At 44.3% G+C, this 24,614-nt stretch overlaps 1 protein-coding gene across 1 annotated transcript in view; it reads left to right on the forward strand.

The window, feature by feature from the left end:
• Positions 1 to 21,285: 21,285 nt before the first annotated feature.
• Positions 21,286 to 24,614, forward strand: part of LOC143675690 (isopentenyl-diphosphate delta-isomerase 2-like) — a 27,071-nt gene continuing 23,742 nt past the window's right edge. The window contains exon 1 of the mRNA XM_077151755.1: positions 21,286 to 21,412. Coding sequence (XP_077007870.1) covers positions 21,387 to 21,412 — 26 coding nt within the window. The 5' untranslated portion in view covers positions 21,286 to 21,386. The remainder of the gene's footprint in view (positions 21,413 to 24,614) is intronic.

The raw sequence follows: 24,614 nt of genomic DNA on the forward strand, positions 1-24,614 counted from the left end.
ATCACATAATCACACTGTGAAAGCCATATCATTATTCAATCATCATCAAAAAACATGGCTACTGGAACACAGTTCTACATTTTCAGGCCGTTCCCCTAGCCTCTCCATTACATCTTGAATAACAAGGTGATATCCACTTGATGCATAAGAATAACCTCCAGGGTAACCTCTTTACTCTGTTCAGAATCTCTTAGCCATCGACACTTTGTCTCATTTCACTTTTCCCCCTTTTGGTCGAGAAGGTTTTCTCTATCCCTTGATGCTGAGTCTCAGCTCATTCTAGGATTTCTGTCTCATGTTGCCAGGAAGGTCCACACCCCTGAATCATCTCCCATGTAGACAGGGGGAGGGTGGTTAGTTTGCTTGTTGTGTTGGCTGGAGAGAGGGGCCACATCTGAGCAACAAAAGAGGCTGTCTTGGGGGTGACTCTTAGGCCTAAATTTTAAGTAGACTTGACCTATCCTTTGTGGAGTTAAGTTTCATATGAACAAACTCCAAGACTGGGGGCTCAGCCTATAGCTTTGGTTGTCCACACTGCTTGTGAGAATATCAAGAATTCAACTTGGGGAAGTTGAATTTCTCCCCTTTGTCACCATTCCCCGAAGGGGACTTTGCCAATACTTTTCCACTCACTAATTAAATCACTCTGGGATTCATCGGGGCATCACTCTGGACAAACCAACAAAATCTCATGTCCCACCTGAGATTCCAAGACTTATGGTGTTCAATCAAGCTATCTACATAAGTTATATTAGGAAATGCACTAGTCAAAATATAAATTTTGTACCAAATAAACATTTTTTGCTTTAGTCTCACACATAAGGTGAAATTTTAAAATATTATTTACCATCTATTTTCAGCACCCTGCAATAATGACATTCCTTTGTCTTTCCTCATATACAAACATTTTCAAAGTTTGTACATTTAGTCACTATTATTATACACTCTAGGCATTCCTAGATTATACCATCTCAATCTTTAACGTCTATCTTTCTCTCTGATTTCATTTATACCCCCAGACCTCCTCCCTCTATCATTCTCACATACAGCTTTCATTAAGTGTTTTAACATAACATAGTGCAGTTAAGTAGTATTGTGCTGTCCATTTCTGAGTTTTTATATTCAGTCTTGTTGCACAATCTGTATCCCTTCAGCTCCAATTACCCAATATCTTACCCTTTTTCTATCTCCTGGTGGTCTCAGTTACCAATGAAATATTCCAAGTTTATTCACTAATGTCAGTTCATATCAGTGAGACCATACAGTATATGTCCTTTTGTTTTTGGCTAATCTCACTCAGCATAATGTTCTCAGGGTCCATCGATGTTGTTACATACTTCATAACTTTATTCTGTCTTAAACCTGCATAATATTCCCGCATATGTATATATCACAGTTTGTTTAGCCACTCATGTGTTGATGGACATTTTGGCTATTTCCATCTCTTTGCAACTGTAAATAATGCTACTATAATCACTGGTGTGCAAGTGTCCGTTTGTGTCTTTGTCCTTATGTCCTTTGAGTAGATACTTATCAATGGTATTGCCGGGTCATATGGCAATTCTATATTCAGCTTTTTGAGGAACCATCAAACTGCCTTCCACAGAGGTTGCACCATTTGACATTCCCACCAACAGTGAATAAGTGTGTCTCTTTCTCCACATCCTCCCCAGCACTTGTCATTTTCTGTTTTATTGATCATGGCCATTCTGGTGGGTATGAGAAGATATCTCATTGTGGTTTAGATTTGCATTTCTCTAACAGGCAGGGAAGTTGAGCATCTCTTCATGTGCCTTTTGGCCATTTGTATTTCCTCTTCTGAGAAGTGTCTGTTCAAGTCTTTTTCCCATTTTATAATGGGGTTGGCTGTCTTTTTGTTGTTGAGTTGAACAATCTCTTTATAAATTCTGGATACTAGACTTTTATCTAATATGTCATTTCCAAATATTGTCTCTCATTGTGTAGGCTGTCTTTTTATTTTCTTGATGAAATTCTTTGATGCACAAAAGTGTTTAATTTTGAGGAGTTCACATTTATTATTTATTTATTTATTTGGTGCTCTTGCTTTGGGTGCAAGGTCTATGAAATTACCTCCAAGTATAAGATTTATAAGATATTTCCTTACATTTTCCTCCAACCGTTTTATGGCCTTAGACCTAATATTTAGGTCTTTGATCCATTTTGAGTTAACTTTTGTATAGGGTGTGAGATATGGGTCCTCTTTCATTCTTTTGCATATGGACATCCAGTTCTCTAGGCACCATTTATTGAAGAGACTGTTCTGTCCCTGGGGAGTTGGCTTGACTGCCTTATCAAAGGTCAATTGTCCATAGATGAGAGGGTCTATATCTGAACACTCTATTCAAGTCCATTGGTCAATATATCTATCTTTATGCCAGTACCATGCTGTTTTGACCAATGCAGCTTCATAATATGCCTTAAAGTCAGATAGCATGAGACCTCTGACTTCATTTTTTTCCCTCAGGATACTTTTAGCTATTCAGGGCACCCTTCCCTTCCAGATAAATTTGCTGATTGGTTTTTCTATTTCTGAAAAGTAAGTTGTTGGGATTTTGATTGGTATTGCATTGAATCTGTAAATCAATTTAGGTAGAACTGACATCTTAACTATATTTGGTCTTCCAATCCATGAACACGGTATGCCCTTCCATCTATTTAGGTCTTCTGTGATTTATTTTAACAATTTCTTGTAGTTTTCTTTGTATAGGTCTTTTGTCTCTTTAGTTAAATTTATTCCTAAATATTTTATTCTTTTGGTTGCAGTTGTAAATGGAATTTGTTTCTTGGTTTCCCTCTCAGATTGTTCATTACTAGTATATGGAAACACTACCAATTTTTGAGTGTTGAACTTGTACCCTGCCACTTTGCTGTACTCATTTATTAGCTCTAGCAGTTTCGTTGTGGATTTTTCAGGGTTTTCGACGTATAATATCATATTGTCTGCAAACAGTGATAGGTTTACTTCTTCCTTTCCAATTTTGTTGCCTTGTACTTCTTTTTCTTGTCTAATTGCTCTGGCTAGAACCTCCAACACGATGTTGAATAATAGTGGTGATAATGGATATCCTTGTCTTGTTCCTGATCTTAGGGGGAAAGTTTTCAATTTTTCCCCATTGAAGATGATATTAGCTGTGGGCTTTTCATATATTCCCCCTATCATTTTAAGGAAGTTCCCTTGTATTCCTATCTTTTGAAGTGTTTTCAACAGGAAAGGATGTTGAATCTTGTCAAATGCCTTTTCTGCATCAATCGAGATGATGATGTGGTTTTTCTGCTTTGTTTTGTTGATATGGTGTATTACATTAATTTGTTTTCTTATGTTGAACCATCCTTGCATAACTGGGATGAATTGTACTTGGTCATGATGTATAATTCTTTTAATGTGTTGCTGGATTTGATTTGCTAGTATTTTGTTGAGGATTTTTGGATCCTTATTCATTAGAGAGATTAGTCTCTAGTTTTCTTTTTTTGTAATATCTTTGGCTTTGGTATGAGGGTGATGTTGGCTTCATAGAATGAATTAGGTAGCTTTCCCTCCTATTCAATTTTTTGGAAGAGTTTGAGCAGGATCAGTACCAATTCTTTCTGGAATGTTTGGTAGAATTCACATGTGAAACCGTCTGGTCCTGGACTTTTCTTCTTTGGGGATCTTTATAATGACTGATTCAATTTCTTTACTTGTGATTGGTTTATTGAGGTCATCTATTTCTTCTTGAGTCAAAGTTGGTTGTTCATGCCTATCTAGGAAGTTGTCCATTTCCTCTACATTGTTGTATTTATTAGCATAAAGTTGTTCATAGTATCCTATCATTACTTCCTTTATTTCTGTGGGGTCAGTGGTTATATCTCCTCTTCCATTTCTGATCTTATTTATTTGCATCCCCTATCTTCTTCTTTTTGTAAATCTTGCTAAGGGTTCATCAATCTTATTGATTTTCTCATAGAACCAGCTTCTGGTTTTATTGATTTTCTCAATTGTTTTCATGTTCTCAATTTCATTTATCTCTGCTCTAATCTTTCTTATTTCTTTCCTTTTGCTTGCTTTAGGGTTAGTTTGCTGTTCTTTCTCTAGTTTTTCCAAGTGGACAGTTAATTCCTCAATTTTTGCCCTTTCTTCTTTTTTCATATAGGCTTTTAGGGCAATAAATTTCCCTCTTAGCACTGCCTTTGCTGCATCCCATAAGTTTTGATATGTTGTGTTTTCATTTGTATTTGACTCGAGATACTTACTGATTTCTCTTGTAATTTCTTCCTTGACCCAGTGGTTGTTTAAGAGTGTGTTGTTGAGCCCCCACATATTCGTGAATTTTCTGGCACTATTCATATTATTGATTTCCAACTTCATTCCTTCATGATCTGAGAAAGTGTTTTGTATAATTTCAATCTTTCCTAAAAACTCATCACCAAACCCAACGTCACATATATTTTTCTTCTATGCATTCTTCTAACAGTTTATAGTTTTGCATTTTATATTTAAGTACATGATCCATTTTGAATAGCTTTTTTTTGGTGAAAACGGCAAGGTTTTTGTGTAGGCTTGTTTATTTACATATATATATATATCCGATTATTCCAGCATCATTTCTGGAAAAGACTATTCTTTTTCCATTAATTAGCTTTTGTACCTTTGTCAAGGTCAGTTGATTGTATTTATATGGGTTCTATTTCTAGGCTGTCTATTCTATTCCATTGATCTATGTGTCTAATTGTTGGGGACCAGAGGCTAACCTAAGATAGCGATTGAGCCAACATGGCCACCCCGGCTAATGCAATGGCATCTATATAGTACAACAAGGTTCTTCATGGAAATAGGTTCCCGCCGGGACCTTCCCGCCGGCGCGAATTCCCCGCCAATTATCTAACCAGTCCTCCCCGCCGGCGCGAACTCCCTCCTATCATAATGCCCTATATACCCTACTCCCTCCCCAAGCCGGTATATATACACCTGGCTTGGTTAATAAAATTTGCAGCTTGATCAGAATCCTGTCTTGCTGTCCTTCTTGCGTCTCTCTGTCCCATAGCCATTCTTCCCTCAGCAGGTGGCGGACCCTGTTGACTGTCCTGCGGGTCAGGACATTTGGCGCCCGACGTGGGCCTCGACCACTAGCTGAGAGATAGAAGCGTTGCGCGCCGAAAAATGAGGAGGGCCCTCCCATAACCCCGGTCTGCCACAGAAGTAACTCGCCTGTGTATGCAGCCCCGGCGACACTGCCTCGCGCCGACAGACGAACAAAGAGAAGAACGAAGGATCACGCAGTAAGTCACTTTCATTTTCATTAAAAAAATTCACTATGGGACAGGAATTTAGTACACATGAGCTTTACGTGAGACAATTAAAAGAAACCCTCAAGACGCGAGGAGCGAGAGTTAAGAAAAAGGACCTTAGAAATTTCTTTCAGTTTGTTTATCAAACCTGCCTGTGGTTCCCTGCTGACGGGACCATAAACCAAAAATGCTGGTCAAGAGTAGGAGATTGTTTACAGGACTATTATAAAACTTTTGGGCCGGAAAATGTACCAGTTACAGCTTTCAATTATTGGAACTTAATCAATGAGGCCATAAAAATTTCCCCTTCAGACCCTGAAATACTGGAGCTTTGTAAGGAAGGAGAAAACGCTTTAAAAAATTCAGACCCTGAAATACTAAAGTTTTATACAGAGGGAGAAAATGCCTTAAAAAATGCACGCCCCCTCTCCAGACCTCACTCAGAATGTAATTCTGTCGCTATAGATATACCAAATGACACTGACCTCCAAGAAAATAAAACTCCTTGTGCCGAAAAACCCCTCTCAGGTTTTGATAATCTCCCGGCCTTTCGACCCCCCCCCCATGTGCCTTGTGCACCACAACCTCCTCACCATTACCATCCTATAATGCCCCGGTTTCCACAATATACAGCCTTAGAGGAAGCGGCCATTACGCTCAGAAACAGTGCCCATGCCTTTAGTGAACTCCTTGCCCAGGAACAGGCCAGGGTTAACCGACAACAACTGCAAAGTAATCCCCTCCTTAACTCCCTGCAAACCACCAGTCAGGTGCTCTCCTCTCTCTCTCTAATGACTAACCAAAATAAGCCCTCTAACCCCCGCTGTGCTCGCTACGTTTTTCCGGTCCTCCATAGCCAGCAAAAGGCAAAGTCAGAAACTCCCGAGCCTCAGTCTGAACAAGAAAGCAGTGAGGAAGAAAGGGAAGGAAGCGAGAGGGCTAATGATGAGGACGAAATAAAATCGGAATATAGCCACGAGTGTAGCCGCGAGCGGGAGGAAATACCCTGACCCAATAAGTACAAAAGGATTAATCTAAAATATTTAAAGGAACTAAAAAAGGCCGTGCATGATTATGGAGCAACTGCCCCTTTCACCCTGGCTTTGCTAGATAGTATTAGCGAAAGGGAACTCACTCCAAATGATTGGTCACAGCTCGCCAGAGCCACCCTATCAGGTGGCGATTTCCTGTTATGGAAATCAGATTATGAAGAACAGTGTAAAAAATACGCTGAAAGCAGCATTTTAAAAGACAGCACAAAATCTTGGTCATTAAAAAAGCTTCTGGGGTCAAGTCCTTATCATCTTAATTCTACCCAGGCACAATACCCCCGAGGACTTGGTCTCCAGGTGCAGTCTGCTGCCATTAAAGCATGGAGGCTGCTTCCCCAAAAGGGGGCTCTCACCTCCTCTTTATCAAAAATAGTTCAGGGCCCCAATGAGCCATATACTGACTTCCTCAGTCGGCTACAGACCGCAGCCCAGTGCATTCTGGGTGATCAGGAAAGCGAAAGCGATTTTATCAAGCATCTCGCTTATGAAAATGCTAACACCACCTGTCAGGCGGCAATCCGCCCCTTTCGTACCACTGACGTCTCCAATTATATTAAACTTTGTAATGGGATAAATCCTAATACTCAGGCAATATTAGCTGCCTTACAAAATTGTCCTCAAAACAATGGCCTCATCTGTTTTAATTGTAACGAATCAGGTCATTATTCAAAAAATTGTCCCCTACGCACAAATAATTCTCCCACGCATCTGCCGGTATCTAATTTCCCCAATCCAAGACCTCCCCCTCGCACCATCTGTCCTCGGTGCAAAAAGGGGTTTCACTGGTCCTCTGATTGTCACTCTAAAACTGACATCACGGGTCAGCCTTTAATGCCTAGGCAGCAGGGAAACTCCTATCGGGGCCAGCCCCAGGCCCCTCAGAGGACAAACACTGGGGCAGTACGGTTTGTCCCCCAGCAGCAACCCCTCCCTTCAGTTCCGGCGCTACCAACCATTCAGCACGCCTCCGTGTCTCAGAACTCTGGAGGGCCACAGCAGGGAGTGCGGGGTTGGACCTCTGTGCCTCCTCCGACTCAATACTAACCCCAGAAACATCGCCTTTACTTATTCCTACGGGAGTCTATGGGCCATTGCCTCCTAACACCTTTGGTCTGGTACTAGGAAGGGCTAGCGCCGCCTTGCAAGGCCTCCAAATCACCCCGGGAATAATTGGTAATGATTATACAGGGGAAATTCAAATTATTGCTGCCACTAACTATGACCTCGCTCCCATCCATACTGGCGATAGGGTGGCACAACTCATTTTGCTCCCCCTTCAACATATCAATACTAACTTTAAAAAGCCCTATTGCTCAAAAAACAGCTTTGGGTCATCAAATGCTTATTGGGCCCAACCTATTACTAAAGAGAAACCAACCTTATGTTTAAGACTTAACGGAAAACCCTTTACAGGTCTTATTGATACTGGGGCTGACGCTACTGTCATCTCCTCAAAACACTGGCCTAAGGCTTGGCCCCTCACTTCCACTCATACTATAATCGAAGGCATAGGTGGCCAAAATGAACCCCTCGTGAGTGCTCAGTTATTAAAATGGGAAGATGAGGAGGGCAACACAGGAGATGTCTTACCGTATATCGTACCTGATCTACCGGTAAACTTGTGGGGCCGGGACATTTTAAGCCAAATGAGAATTATCATGCATAGTCCAAATGATGCTGTCACTGCACAAATGCTGAACATGCAGCATCTCCCTGGGCAAGGTTTAGGGAAAAATAACCAGGGCATAAAACAACCCATAATGACATTCCCGCAAAGCGACTGGACAGGACTTGGTTATAATCCAAATTTACCCTAATGGTCATTGACATTCCTGTTCCCCACGCAACTAAAATTTCGTGGAAAACCACAAATCCTGTGTGGGTTGATCAATGGCCATTAACTTTAGATAAAACCCTGGCAGCCATACAGTTAGTACAGGAACAACTTCATGCCGGGCATATTGAACCTACCCACTCGCCCTGGAACACTCCGATTTTCGTTGTTAAGAAAAAATCTGGCAAATGGCGACTAATACAAGACTTACGCGCCATCAATAAAGTAATGGTCCCCATGGGGGCGCTTCAGCCTGGCCTTCCCTCGCCAGTTGCTATCCCTGCAAATTGGCATAAAATAATTATTGACCTTAAAGACTGTTTCTTTTCTATACCCCTCCATCCGGAGGACAGACAGTACTTTGCTTTTAGCGTCCCTCAAACTAATTTTCAAGCCCCCATGCCTCGCTTCCAATAGAAAGTTCTTCCACAAGGCATGGCTAACAGCCCAACACTGTGCCAAAAATTTGTTTCTGATGCCATCCGTCCCGTTAGAGTTCAGTGGCCATGCAATTATATCCTCCATTACATGGACGATATTTTAATTGCCAGCCAAACAATTACTGACTTACATACCTGCTTTCTAACGCTCTTAAAACGTCTGAAAGCAATGGGCCTCTCAATAGCCCCAGACAAAATACAAGTTTCAAATCCATTCTCGTATTTAGGTTTTGAACTCCACCAGGAGCGAGTCCTAACGCCAAGAATCCATCTACAAACCAATCACTTAACAACCCTAAATGACTTTCAAAAACTCTTGGGTGACATCCAGTGGCTCCGTCCTTATTTAAAATTAACAACTGAGGAACTTGCACCCCTTATAGACTTACTGAAAGGTGACCCCAGTCCTTCCTCCCCTCGAATTTTAACAAAGGAGGCCGCTCGAGCACTAACCATTGTAGAATCGGCTATCCAACATCAAACCTGTTATCAAATACATTATGACCAACCAATATATTTTATCGTTCTTCCCATGCCTCGTGCACCCACAGGGGTTTTTTGGCAACTTAATCCAAAGTCTCCCACAAATAAAGGCTCACCTTTATACTGGGTACACCTTCCCTCCACACCGAGTAAAGTTCTCTTCCCCTATCCATCTTTAACTGTCTCCCTCCTAATAAAAGGCCGACGAACGAGCCTCCAGTTATTCGGAAGGGACCCTGATACCATCATTCTCCCATATACGCTAGAACAAATACAATGGTTATCTCAAACAAATGACGAATGGGCCATCGCTCTCGTTTCCTTCTCAGGCAATTTGGAAAATCATTATCCAAGTGACCCTATAATCCAGTTTGCTAAAACTCATCAGTTTGTCTTCCCTCAGGTCACATCACAAACACCTATTACCCCAGCGCTCACAGTTTTCACCGATGGCTCTGCCAATGGCACCGCCGCCTATGTAATTCAGGGCAGGGCCACCCCCCCCTTCCATCCCCTTTTACATCGGCTCAACTCGTTGAACTTTATGTAGTCTTACACATCTTTCAAACACTCCAGACCCAACCGTTTAATCTATACACTGATAGTGCCTACATCGCACAGTCCATCCCCCTCTTGGAAACAACACCTTTTATCAAACCCTCCACCAGCACTACTCAGTTATTCTCAACATTACAAAGGCTTATCCACCAGCGCCACCTTCCTTTCTACATAGGACACCTCAGAGCACACTCGAACCTGCCTAGCCCACTTACCGAGGGAAATGCCCTAGCAGATGCAGCCACTCACTCAGTTCATTTGGCCGTCCTCAACCCACTCGAAGCAGCCACAAAAGCCCATGCTCAACACCATTTAAATGCAACCACCCTTCGTCACAAATATCACCTCTCTAGGGAACAGGCAAGATCCATAGTTAAGGCCTGCAAAAACTGTGTCACTGAATTGCCGGTCCCACACTTGGGAGTTAACCCCAGAGGACTAATCCCTAATGAACTGTGGCAAATGGATGCCATGCACTTACCAGAGTTTGGCAAGTTAAAATATGTGCATGCTAGTATAGATACCTTCAGTGGGTTCATTGTGGCCAGTCTCCATACTGGAGAAGCCTCAAAGGATGTTCAATCCCATCTACTATATTGTTTTTCCGTTTTAGGTCAGCCAAAAACCATCAAAACAGATAATGGGCCTGGCTATACGGGAAAAAACTTCCAAAACTTTTGCCTACAACTTAATATTAAACATGTTACAGGAATCCCTTATAATCCTCAGGGACAGGGAATAATTGAGCGAGTACATCGCACCCTGAAAAATACCCTAGGGCGCCTAAAAAATAGCACCCTCTCCTTAATGAAGCAGCGCCCTCGTGACCTCCTTCACCATGCGCTTTTCGTTCTTAATTTTCTATCAGTTGACACCAATGGGCGTTCCACAGCCGATCGACATTGGCATTCAGAAACCTCTACAAATCAGGCCACTGTTATGTGGCGTGACCCCTTAACATCGAGATGGAACGGGCCTGACCCCATAATAATTTGGGGACGAGGCTCTGCTTGCATATATGATCAAGAAAAGGAAGGCCCTCGCTGGCTCCCAGAAAGACTGATAAAACATATCGATTCTCCACTATCGAAACTCACCTCTGAGATTCCTTTCCCCCGTCCTTCTAATAATAATCTCTCCAGGGTGGAAGTCTCTCCCTGAGAAAAATGTTTTTCTTCTCTCTTTCAGTGCTTCAACAAATCCTGCTATAACCTACCCGGAGACAACCAACCCACACGCGACCGGAAGCCAGAAGAATTCCTACTCACAGGTTTACCCCATCACTAACACCTCATGAATTACTGGCTCTTACTAATTTGTCTTCTAGCCCTAGTGTGGGCAGCAATATTAACACAAATTGCCCCAAAAGACTGGAATCTATTAGAGAGAATTTTGTTCGCCATAACATTTCTATGCGTGATAGGGTGCATTACCCTGCTAGTTTTTCTCCCTTAATCAAGGGAATAGATAGCCTTTATTAGAATGGCTTTATTAATATCTCCCTCTAGACTTGTCATCTTATGCTTGCTCCTAAAATATACTTTTGGTGGCATGGATGACCCATAAGCCATCCAAAAACTGGTGAACAAAATCCATAATACTGCGTGCGATTGTAAAGAAACAATTAACAACACCCCCTTGACGGGAACATACTCATTGCAGCAAAGTTGTGGGGAGAAGATAGCCTACCTATTACATGGTCACGTCTCTGAGGTAGGAAAAAATCAAAGATGGGTCTGTTTAAAGCTCCCTAATCTAGCATCCCCCATTAATGGGGTATTGCCAAAGTGTGCTTGCACCCAAATATATTCCTCTCTTCATACCCAATGCTATATGGCGTATTCACAGTGCATAAACGAAAGTAATAACAAAACTTACTATTTTACAAAATTATCTCGTACAGATTTAATGTTTAAGCCGCCTGAAGGAATAAGCAACTCTAAGCTCCAACTCAGTAACTGTGGCGGAAATGATGCCGCAATAGGGAAGGAGGTGTGCTGGTCACCTATACCCCCAATACACATGTCAGATGGAGGGGGACCCCAAGATCAAGCTAGAGAGCTTGTAGCTAAAAAACAATTACAAGCAATAATTGATCATTTATATCCTCAGTTCCATTATCACCCGCTAGCAAAAATAAAAATCCAAAATATAGATCTAGACCCCCAAACATATGATATTTTAACTGCCACTTGGAGATTACTCAATATGTCCAAACCAGAATTGGCATCTGATTGCTGGCTTTGCCTACGGATGGGAGGCCCCCTGCCCCTTGCCTTGCCACCATGCAATAATACCTATAGCAACTTTTCTAGTTCTTGCAGTATCTCCATACCTTTCCGAGTGCTGATTGAGTTCGAAAACAACACTCTTTGCTTCTCCTCGCCATCCACTAATGATAGTAATGAGATAGATCTCGGTGTGCTCCCTATTGATTGCCAGGAAACAATCGCTATCTCTAATCCCCTCTGTCCCACTAACGGCACTGTATTCATATGTGGCGGTAGCCTTGCTTATACTGCACTCCCATAAAATTGGACTGGATTATGTGTCCTAAGTATACTCCTTCCTAATATCGATATCATCAGAGGGGAGGAGCCAGTACCTATTCCTAGATTAGACCTTATTGCTGGCCGCCAAAAAAGGGCCGTGCAAATGCTCCCCCTCCTGGCTACGATGGGTATTCTTGGAGCTTTAGGTACGGGATCTGCTGGTATAGGGGTTTCTGTCACACAATATACTAAATTATCCAAACAATTAATTGAGGAGGTGCAAGCTTTATCAAGTACCATTCAGGACGTTCAAGACAAGCTAGACTCTCTTGCCGAGGTAGTCCTACAAAATCGTAGAGGGCTAGATTTATTAACCGCGGAAAAGGGGGGAATATGTTTGGCTTTACAGGAATGCTGCTGCTTCTATACAAATAAATCCGGCATCATCAGAGACAAAATTAAGAAGCTGCAGGAAGAATTGGAAAAAAGAAGACAAGAACTGGCTGAATCTCCTCTATGGAGCACATTTAATGGACTACTGCCTTACCTCCTCCCTATATTAGGCCCTCTAATAACCCTACTCCTTATAATATCTATTGCACCTGCTGTTATAAGGAAAATACTTCAGCTTGTAAAGGATCAAGTTAATTCAGCCCTAGGGAGGCCCATTCAGGTGCATTACCAAAGGCTCCATCTCCAGGACCAGGGCGTAACCCTGGAAGGCCAAGAAAACATCTACCCTCTGTAAACGCCCCCCTCCTACGGGAGCAGCATACCACTCGAAAGTATGCTTCTAGCTTATGCTATGATTGGTACCGCTGGGTGCAAGGCAAAGCACTGCAAAGGAGGGCCAGAACAATCAAAGGCCGTTTTCAAGCTCCTTGAGAAGTATGCCTCATTTGCATAGGGGTTCGCTCTGCAAAAATTCCCCTCCCCAGAAAAACAGAGCCACAAACAACTTGGGGAATGAGGCCTCTACTTCCCCCAGCAAAGGTTAATGCCAAAAGAATGCTTAATCAGCATCCTTCCTACGTCCTTTTGAAAAACAAAGGGAGGAGATGTTGGGGACCAGAGGCTAACCTAAGATAGCGATTGAGCCAACATGGCCACCCCGGCTAATGCAATGGCATCTATATAGTACAACAAGGTTCTTCATGGAAATAGGTTCCCGCCGGGACCTTCCCGCCGGCGCGAATTCCCCGCCAATTATCTAACCAGTCCTCCCCGCCGGCGCGAACTCCCTCCTATCATAATGCCCTATATACCCTACTCCCTCCCCAAGCCGGTATATATACACCTGGCTTGGTTAATAAAATTTGCAGCTTGATCAGAATCCTGTCTTGCTGTCCTTCTTGTGTCTCTCTGTCCCATAGCCATTCTTCCCTCAGCAGGTGGCGGACCCTGTTGACTGTCCTGCGGGTCAGGACATCTAATCTTTCCCCATCTTGTCTTGATTACTATAGCTTTATAGTAAGTCTTGAAATCTAACAGCACAAGTTTGCCAACTTCTTTCCTCTTTAATCTTTCATTAGCTATTCTGTCTTTTGCCTTTCTGTATAAAGTTTAGAATAGTTTTCCATGTATATAAAACAGCTTGCTGGGATTTAAATTGGGATTATGTTTTGTCTATAGATCAAATTATCAAGACAAAATATCTTAACAACATGGGGTTTTACCATCCAGAATGTGGATTATTGCTTCATTTATTAGATCTTCTTTCATTTGTATTTTATACTTTGCTGCATACATATCTTGTATGTATTTTCTTACTTATACCTAAGCACTTCACTTTTTTTTTCTTTTTATTGGCATGGGTTCCAAGAATTGAACCTGGGTCTCCAACATGGCAGGCAAGAATTCTGCCACTGAGTCACCATTGCACCGCCGAGCACTTCACTTTTTTTTTTTAAGTTTTTTTTTTTTTTGCAGGCACCAGAAATTGAATCAGGATCTCCAACATGACAGGGGAGAATTCTGACACTGAACCACCATTGCACTGTCCCCAAGTACTTCACTTTTGATGTTATTGTTTTAAGCAGTATAGTTTTTAAATTTCAAATTCTGATTGAAAATTTGCACATGGCTGACACATAAGAAGGTTATTGACTTGTATATTTATCTTGTATACTGTGATCTTGCTATACTCACTTATTAATCACAGGAGATATTTTTGTAGATTTTTTTTCGTACTTATTTACATAAGATATCATGAAATAAAGATAGTCCTATTTTGTTGGGGAAGCAGTCATTGTGCAAACAGCTGCCCCTCCCTAGCTGGCCCAATAAGAGCCTTGAGCCTGGAACATTCCCTTTTTCAGAGACTAGACAGTGAGCTTATACTCAGCTCAGATTCTTCCTTATAAGGTAATCCTCCCCTGTTCCAGGTGCACAGCAAATCCTTAGTTACACATGTGCGTCATATGACAGCTGGACTCTGGCTACCTGCTGGCTGAAAATGACCTTACTCTGTCTCTTCTCTGAGTACATGTTGTTCATTCCAGTGCCTATGTGACTCCCATTTTTAGTATCTGGCCACAATCTTGTACTGGAGTGGGTTGACATCTCCTTGGTGTCTCTTCTGGCTGGCAGTCTGCTGCAGTGAACATCTCCAATTAAGGCCATGGCATGGTGGTGACTTAAGGAACCCAGTGTTCCACTAGGTTACCAGCTGCCCACAGGGTGACAGATTGAGATGATGGCCTTCCTGTGGCTACAGGGAGGCAAGTATTCTGTAGATACCACATTGTCTAGAGGGCCACAAACTCCAGAGGTGGGCCCTGGACAGGGTACTGGAATTTCACTAGGTTTGGCTAGTTGCAGGCCCCAAATGCCGGAAGTGTCAGCTAGGGGTGATAGCAGAGGCCACAAGGCTTTCTTGGAGAATGCTAGTAGATTGCTTTCTATAAGCTTTGAGGTTCCAAAGGCGGGAGTGGGGGAGGTGGGGGGGGTGAGAGGCATTGATCATTCTCTTTAGCCCCTGCTCCCACCCCAACTCCCCTGCAGAGCTGAGTGGGCAAGATTAGAGATCTAACAGATGGGTTCCAGGAAGACTGGGGAGCAATTCTGCAGCCACTGCTTATGGCCTGCCAACAATGGCACCAGACCAAGCCTGAGGGTGACTCAGGAGCTAAGTATCTATCCACAAGCAGGTCGTTGGCACCAACAGACACCTAGACATTCCTGCGGCTGTTGAAACTGGAGAAAGGAAGAAAGAAGAAGAAAAGAATGTAGGCTTTTTGGGATCTCATTGCCGAGAGACCTTAAAAAAGGTCTTTTTTTTGAGACTTGGTTCCTTTGCTTCCACCATAATGGAGGAAATCTGGTTAAAGCCTTGAGAGTGTCGGATTACACCCCCACCCACCTTCAAAGCCCAGAGCATGGCCTCTGCAGAGACAGTAGTGGCAGCTGTAGGGAAGGTGGGGTGGCCCAGCCCCCCACCCACGTCGTCCTGCAGCTGTGGGACCCTGGCAGCATTCACTTGAGCAATGACTGCAGGAGGCAGGGACGACCCTGGTGGCAGTGGCCAAATGACCGAATGCCCTGTGGGCCCGCACTGCGGGCACTGGGCTTCAGAGCAGCAGGCGCCTCCGCCTCCAAGACTAAAAGGAGGGGCAGGGAGAAAGTGCTGCAGGGAAATGGGGAGGTGGAAAGACAGGGAGGAAAGATGGTAACCAACCTCACCCCTACTCGAGGTTGCTGCGTCCGCGAAACTGGCACAGGAAGGGTGTATGTCACCTGATGGCAGCTCTCCAAGCGCACCCTCCCCCTTTCGGGACGACTGAGCTCGGCCCACACCCAGGAGGGCTGCATTGCGCTGCTCTGAGACTCACCCAAAGAACAGTGGCTCTGCTGGGCTCTTTGCTAATCCCGCAAACAAACAGGAGGCCTTGCTGCAGTCTGCACCCTGGCAGTGCAGTGACCATCGGAATGCTGTTCCCTTGCCCCCTATGAGCCTCAGGGTGGGTCGCAGGGCCTCACAGGCCTTTTATCCCATCATCTCTGCTGAAGTGCCTGTGTCCCAGGAGAGAAGGAAGCCTGGAGGGGCAGTGTTGGGTGGGAAGATTTCAGAGTGTTGTGATTTTGGGGTCACTGGATGCTAAAAGGATACTGGCATTGGGAAGAGGGGGAAACAAATAATGTCCTCCGGTTTGGGGTCTGAGGCCACCACCAGTGTGATTCTTCTACAAGCTGCCCACACACCTCACTGTGTGGCCCCACTATATAATGTATTATTGGTGGAGATGTGTTTCTATGTGCACTAGTGCCCAATCCCTGATGGGAATTGCTGCAGTGGGAATTGCATTGGGACTAGAAAATGTCCCATTTTAGTGGGGCATATGAAAGACTGAACTTCAGTGACTCATAAGCTATGGCTAATAGCCTGCAATTTGATGAGGCCACTGGCGAGTCAAAGTGGCATATGAAATAAGAACTCTGTGGGGATAAGCCAAAGGGCTAAATATCAATTCTGTTCCTAATGAGCTTTTTTCCCCACACCGCTGGCTGGTGAGGGCATCAGAACCAACAGCAGACCAGGCTTGTCAGCTGAATGTAGAGGCTGAGGTGTCTTACCTCCACAGCCAGCAGATGCCTGACCATCTACCTCCTGGACCCATGATAAGACAGCGTGTGAGGGTTCAACCTCCATCCTGGACTGGCCTTTCACGTATGAACTGTCACTGTCAACAGAAGACTTCAGAACAACATGAAAGCTGTCCTAGTGACAGACTTCTGAGCCTCAAGCCAGCATCTTCTGAGCAGGTAGATCATAGGGCCTCTCATTTTACTGGATCCTGACTGTGGCTGGGACACAATTCTGCGGGTTTGGCCTCGCCATTCCCATGCATTCCACTGACTCAGGCCCCACAATACCCTGTCCAGGCCTGTCCGGCGCCGTCTCGCTCAGCTTCTGATCCCCGGCCGGCGGAGGGAACAGGAGGGAGAGAGAGACAGACGCAGACAAACCGACTCAAGTGACAGACACGGGTTCGAGACACGCTGCAGTTGTGAGCACAGACCTTTACTGGAGCTAAGCTTGCAAGCTCTGTTACAAATTCCGCGCGGGACAGAATACCCCGCGGGGGAACAACCTCTATGCGGCCGTCAGGTACGGCTCCCTATGGGTCGTCTCCACCCACCCTGTCCGGGTAACCTCTTATATACTGTGCCCAAACCCAATAGGTTAGTGCCACGTATACAGAGGTGATTGGAAGATAGGGTTGGTGGGCGCGTACGTCATACGCGGAAACAGGATGCGGGCGCCATCTTGACTCACTCGATGGGCGGGGGGAACTCTAGAGCAGGCCGCAGCGTGTCCACTAGGCCAGACCCGGGAGGCGGCTCTCCACATCTCCCCTTTTTTTATTTATTTTGACCCAGTGTCTCCATTGATGAGTGTGCTCCCGTGGGCCTGAGTGGCCCACTACATGTTTTGGTGCTTTGGGGAGTCTGGACTAGGCTTGCTAGGCACCAACCAGAATGCCACCTCATATAGAGACCGGAGAGCCCGTGAGCTGGAAACCACGTGACTCTCCCTGCAGTGCTTCGCCTCGCAACTGGGTTATGAGGGGGGGCAGGAGAGCGGCAACCAGAATCGAGAGTGTCGCTAGGTGTCTCTGTGCAATGGCTGGAGTCTAGTCTGGCCAGGACTGCGACTTCGCCTAAGAGATCAGCCTACGACCAAAATTATGACTGCTGGTGCCGCCTTTTATACCCAGGACACAGCCATGGGCCTTGCAGCGGGTCTTGCTTTCGAGCGTCCCGCCCTGAGTGGCCGGGATGGGTCATACGGTGAAATGGGGGACTGGGCAGCAGGGCGGTCGTTGTCAGGAGCACCAGGGGCGAGTGACATAGCCAACATGGTAGTAACACGCAATTGCTGCTGTGTCTGGAACAAGCGTTCTAACAAGCATTTAACAGTGACTAATCCCACTAATAGTCCCACCGCTACGAGAATCCAAGTAGTCAAATTGGGCCAAGAGAACCAAGAGGTGACTCGGTTCCACAGACTTTGTACAGTCTCGCCCAGTTTGGAAAGGTCGAAGGCAACGGGGGTTAACTTGATCTTCCCAAGCACTTTAAGGTCTGATTCCACCTGTTGGGAGAGTGGGGGGTATTAAAACTGGTCCCCCTTCTAAACAATCGAAGGGTGACCGGCGTTTTCGTTGCCATCTCGTCAGTCGCCGCCGTCATCAGCAGAGTTGGAGGCCTGATCTGATGGTTCAGGTTGAAGGCTTGTTGGTTTTTTGGGCAACAGCTCCTTGGCCTCCTCGGGCGATGTCACGGTTCTCACCAGTCTTTCCGGAACCCACACTGGTTGACGTCCTGGCTCCTGGGGAAAAACACAAACAGAGCCTCTGGCCCAGCTGAGCACTGGGTCAGGGCCTTGCCATTGTCCTGACAGGACATCCTTCCAACGGACTAGACCTCTATGTGGAGGACTCGGAGTGGTGTGTTGAAGGGCAGGTGTCATTCCCTGTGAATTTTCATTTAAAAAATTGTACGTAAACAAGGCTATAGACAGTTGAGCCTTTGGGGACAGGCCGTGACCTATTCCCCCTTTCTGTTTCTTTAGTAAGTCTTTGAGAGACCTGTGAGCTCTCTCAATGACTCCTTGTCCTTAAGGGTTGTAAGGGATGCCATGTTTTAATTGTACTTCCATATTATCACAAAATTTTTGGAAGGTTCTACTGGTGTAAGCAGGTCCATTATCTGTCTTTAATATTTTTGGCTTACCCCACGCTGCCCAAGGGGCAAGGCAGTGTGCAATGACTTGGTGGACTTTTTCTCCTGTCTCAGCAGAGGCAAATAATATCTGAGAACATGTGTCTACTGACACATGCAGGTATTTAATTTTACCATAGACTCCATGCAATTATTAATGGCTCTTAAATCATGTAACAATCTCCATCTGCCTGATTTTTTCTTTATGACAAAAATAGGGGTGTTCCAAGGTGATGTAGAGGGAATGATGTGGCCCTTTTTTAGCTGATCTGACACTAGAGTGTGTAATGCTGAGAGTTTTTCCTGTGATAAGGGCCACTGAGGCACCCAAACTGGAGTCTTAGTTTTCCACCTTAGTTTTATAGGTGTGGGTGGGAATCTCTCCTCAGTGGCCCCTAGGAAAAACCCAGGCCTCGTCTGTCAGAATTGGAGACAGCTTGTATAGGCCTTGCGCGCCCCTGCAATGAGGCTCCTAAGCCTTTGCCGGGGACATATCCCATTCCTTTTAACAAGCACTTAGAAGTTGGAGAGCAGCCACTGGTCAAGGTAACGTCCATCTGGGTTAGAATGTCTCTTCCCCACAGGGAAACGGGCAGGGCTAATGTAATTATTCGATGCGGCCACTGGAGGGAGCTTTTGGTAAGGGCCCTTGGCGGAACTATCAAAACCGTCCACCGGAAGCCGCCGCGTTCTTAGGGGCGTAGCAACAGGCGCTGGCGGGGCGGAAGGCAGCGTGGGCGGGGCAGGAGGCCTCTCCCAATCAATCAGCGGAGGCGCGTCTGCACCCTCGGTGTCATTACTATCTGACTCCGAGTCAGAGTCGTCCGAACTAGCGCCAGACTCTGGCGGCTTACAAGTTGGCGGCTCACTTTCACAGGAGCCGTCCGCTAAAAGGGTCTTTAAGGGAGCTAACAAAGGTAAACTTCCGAACTGCCCCATGTTTGCAGTCGGCACTGTACTTTAATCACTCGGAGAGCTCTTCCGAGTCCCCGGGGCTACCTGAAAGCCCGCGGGCCTTAACTCTCACGTAATAAGAAGTACTCACCTTCTCGCGGTGATCAGGCGCGGGAAGTCCGCTGCAAGCTCAGGATGCACGTCCTTCTCAGTTCAAGAAGAGACAGTACGGCTCTCCTTGCAGAAGAGGTGTCGAGAGAGGAGGGTCCCCGTACGGGCCACCACTTGTCCGGCGCCGTCTCGCTCAGCTTCTGATCCCCGGCCGGCGGAGGGAACAGGAGGGAGAGAGAGAGACAGACGCAGACAAACCGACTCAAGTGACAGACACGGGTTCGAGACACGCTGCAGTTGTGAGCACAGACCTTTACTGGAGCTAAGCTTGCAAGCTCTGTTACAAATTCCGCGCAGGACAGAATACCCCGCGGGGGAACAACCTCTATGCGGCCGTCAGGTACGGCTCCCTATGGGTCGTCTCCACCCACCCTGTCCGGGTAACCTCTTATATACTGTGCCCAAACCCAATAGGTTAGTGCCACGTATACAGAGGTGATTGGAAGATAGGGTTGGTGGGCGCGTACGTCATACGCGGAAACAGGATGCGGGCGCCATCTTGACTCACTCGATGGGCGGGGGGAACTCTAGAGCAGGCCGCAGCGTGTCCACTAGGCCAGACCCGGGAGGCGGCTCTCCACACAGGCCCTACAATACCCCATGTGTTTCCCATTCAGCTATTTCCTGAACACATTGCATCTGATAATGACACCAGTTCTGCAGCCCATCAAGGGGCATATGATGGACTTTCCATGCCCTATTACACCATGAAGTCATCCAGGGAGGAGTTACTTTGTCTTCTCATACAGCCACATAAGCCTGTCCTTTAGTTGTCCATCAAAATGTTCAGTTACCCACCCTATGACTTCATGGTGTAATAAGGCATGGAAAGTCCATCATATGCCCCTTGATGGGCTGCAGAACTGGTGTCATTATCAGATGCAATGTGTTCAGGAAATAGATGAACGGGAAACACATGGGGTATTGTAGGGCCTGGACAGGGTATTGTTGGGCCTGAGTCAGTGGAATGCATGGGAATGGTGATGTTTGAAGATGTTTGGAGCCCAGCAGGTATAGCATTGAGATGTTAAGCAAGACAGGACCCAAAGAGAGCCAAAGGAAGCCAAGAGATGGAAAGCCAACCCTGGAGAAGCAAAGTGAGGAAACCCCACAGGAACAGAGGCTGAAAGCAAAGGAGCCCAAGAGCAAAGGACCGACAGATGCCAGTCTTGCATTGGGACTAGAAAATGTCCCATTTTGGGGGCATATGAAAGACTGAACTTCAGTGACTCATAAGCTATGGCTAATAGCCTGCAATTTGATGAGGCCACTGGCGAGCCAAAGTGGCATATGAAATAAGAACTCTGTGGGGATAAGCCAAAGGGCTTTGAATTGCTTCATCGTGTATGTCATGTGACACCTGACCAACTCCATTAATATATCTGCTCCTAGCAGGGAACGGATGAGGTAGTCCCACTGTAGCATCAGAAGGGACCCACTCACTGAACTGAAAATGGCCCTGCTCTCTCTCTTCTCTACGTGAGTAAATATTATTCTATCCAGTGCTTATGTGAGTTGTGCTTTTACTGGGACACCAACACTTGCATTGGAGTGGGTTGACATCTCTTTAGTGTCTCTTTTAACTGACATATTTCTTTTCAACTGCATATTTTCCCTTGTTTTTCTTGTCTTATTGTTTTAGCTAAGCATTCCGGTATGATGATGAATAACAGTGGTAAGAAAGGACATCCTTTTCTTGTTCCCAGTCTTGTAGGCAAAGCATCCAGCCTCTCACCATTAAATCTGTTGTTAGCTGTAGGTTTTTTCCACATGACCTTTGTTGTGTTGAGAAAGTTCCCTTCTATTCCTAGTTTGATGAGATCTATTATCATGGATGGGTGCTGTGTTTTGTGAAATGTTTTTTGTAACCAAGAAATTAAGAATTAACAAATGATTATGATTACTGAATCATCATATAGATGGGTTTTTTTTCTATATTGTAAAATTGACAGAAGTTAATACCTGAAACTACTGAAACTTAACTAGTTTCACCCTTGTTTGTACTTGCTATTCTAATGGTTATTCTGGCCTAGTTCTAATCCTGTTTATATTTTCTACTGTAATGGTCATTGTAAACTAGTCTCAGCTCTGTGTATGCTTTCTAATGTAATGATAACAAACCCACCCTACCCACCTTGTCTGAATCCATATATACCCTGAACTCCTTAAACTCAGGGAGATAGATCTGGGGGCCAATAGGCCATCTGCTGTCCTGCTTCATGTGTAGCATTGAACACTCACTCTCTTTTAAACCCCAGTATCATGGATTGGCTGCTATGTACACCAGGCAGAGAGCCCTCTGCTTTTGTCCAGTATTAATTTGGTGACTATGAAGGGAGAAAGATTCCTAAGAAGCAAGGGTTCAGGATGCCTGATCTTTTGGAGCCCTGATGGGACAGGTAAATATAGTACTTAAGTCTTTTGCAACTGCTAGACTCTTTTAGTCTAGAGGCTTGACAGCTGCATTTTTCTCTACTCTGCTGGTACTCCAGACTGTTGGCATCTTAAAAAGCTTCAAAGAGAGAAACAGTTTCCAGTTACAGGTCCAGATGTCTGACTGAGTGAATGAGTCATCAAGTTAAAAGCAGATCAGGAAGTTAGTCCAGCAGTTTTGAGTTCCTAGACCTAGGGCTTGAGGCCCTGAGTCCCACTTCCAGAATGTTCCCCTTTGCTCTGATCTCTGTACCTTTCTGTTTTCTGGCTACTATTCAGTACAAGATTTAGAGCCCTACCCTGAGTTTGTCTGTGGAGTATGCTCCTGGAAAGTAAGCAGTCCAACAATTAATTGAAATTTAATGAAATTGAGTATGCCTGTTTAACTATTTAACTGGTCTGTTACATAGGTATAATGTTGAATACCTGTTTAAACTTTAATTAGTGTGTTCAGTATAGTTATTAATTTATGTGTTACTTAAATATGTAGTGTTAAGTATCTCTTTAAATTTGTTAGTCATTGTCTTATTGCATTTGTATTGTTCAAGTGTTCCTAATTGGTTATTGATTATTGAAATTCTAAGAAATGGGTAACTTTAGGCAAGTAAGAGAACAAATGAGACAAGAAGATATATGTTCAGTCCTTTATTTGTCTCTCTCAGCAATGAATGGTGAAAAAATGTAAAATTTTCCCTGTAAAGATTAGCAGCCACCTCCACCCTGTAACCAAGGGTCCAATAGATCAAGAAAAGAGGAAGCTCCCTTATTCCTCCTCCTCTGTATCCCTCTTTATCAGAATTAAAAGACCCTGAGATAGAAATGATCTCCCCCTCCCATACACAGCAGTGTACTCATGCTTTCTTAAATCAGCAGCAGAGCCTCTGGCAAAATTTCTACCTCATTGGCAAGTGCCAATTGGCAAGAGCCTATAGCAATGGATGAACACAGAGGCTGAAGAGAAATTATAATATTCAAGCATACCGGGAAAAGTGGGGTTCAAATTAGCAAATTTTCTATCTCTGTGTGTCTGGGTGGGTTTTTGTGTGTGATTATCTTCTATTTGTGTCTGTTTGTGCAGTGTTTATTTTCCTGTCTCCAAATGATAATACCAAATTGGCAAACAAAACTCTTAAAAGAGCTGTATTCAGATTTCTTAAAGATAAATAAGCACATATATAGTAGTACTCCTGGAGTCCCAGAGGGGAAAAAACAATGTAGGCACCAGGGTTCAAAGTGTCAGTTTTTATAATGACAGTTAAGAAACCTAAACATTGGAAAGAAGTCAACCACCTGGAATTTCCTGAAGGCAGTAGAGAAATGCCTTGGGCGAAAGGCAAAGACTTTTCCAATTGCTTTAGGAGCTTTAGAAGAAATATATCTAATAATTAGAAACAATTAAAAGAAAGGCATAAGAACTCTCATCAACGCTAAGGCCACCTTAGGGGTCTTAAATCCTTCATTTAAAATTTTTAAAACCAGCCTCATTCTTTCCATGTCACCTACCCCTGCCCCTAGAGCCTAAGCAAGTAAGACATATATGGGGGAGGGGTTCGGTATAGAAGGATGGTTAGGGGTAGGCTTGATTTAGAATTCTTTCTACTGGATCTGGAGATTAGAAATGAGGGGCACAGATGAAATATTGTGAAGTAGACCATGTTTGTTCTGAGAGAAATGCCCAATTTAAAATTATTTTTTTCCAATCATACCTTTGCAACAATAGCTGCAACAAACAAATAATTATTAAAATATAAGTAGCTTTAGGATAATGGTAATAGGATATGATCAAAATTCCAAATTTCAGAGAGTAAGAGAAAATGTCCTTGAAAGATATAGAGATGTTTCCTGGAGTTATACTTGGAGAAAATTAAACCACTGTTGCATATTTTCCAGAGCTTGAGGCTTTCAAGGATGTTCATAATTTTAGGATACTATGAAAACAAAAAGTTTTTTTAACCTCCGATAGAAAAAAGGAGCATCATATCAATTAGATCTTTAAGACGGTGAAAAATGTAAGTCTGTGTTTAATGAAATTATTAGTTTGACAAACTATTTTTAAAGTAATTATGCTTTGTAGGGGGTTTAAAGACAGTATCAAATATCTTTTTGATGACAAGGTATGTGAGTATGTAAATACCCAGTTTGAAACTGTAGTGTACCCCAGAAAAGCCTTGTTCTTTAATCCTGATCCAATATTGTTGGGTGAGATCTTTTTGATTAGGTTGTTTCTGTGGAGATGTAGCTCCACCCA

This window comes from Tamandua tetradactyla, chromosome 1, assembly GCF_023851605.1.
Source record: "Tamandua tetradactyla isolate mTamTet1 chromosome 1, mTamTet1.pri, whole genome shotgun sequence".
Lineage (NCBI taxonomy): Eukaryota > Metazoa > Chordata > Mammalia > Pilosa > Myrmecophagidae > Tamandua > Tamandua tetradactyla.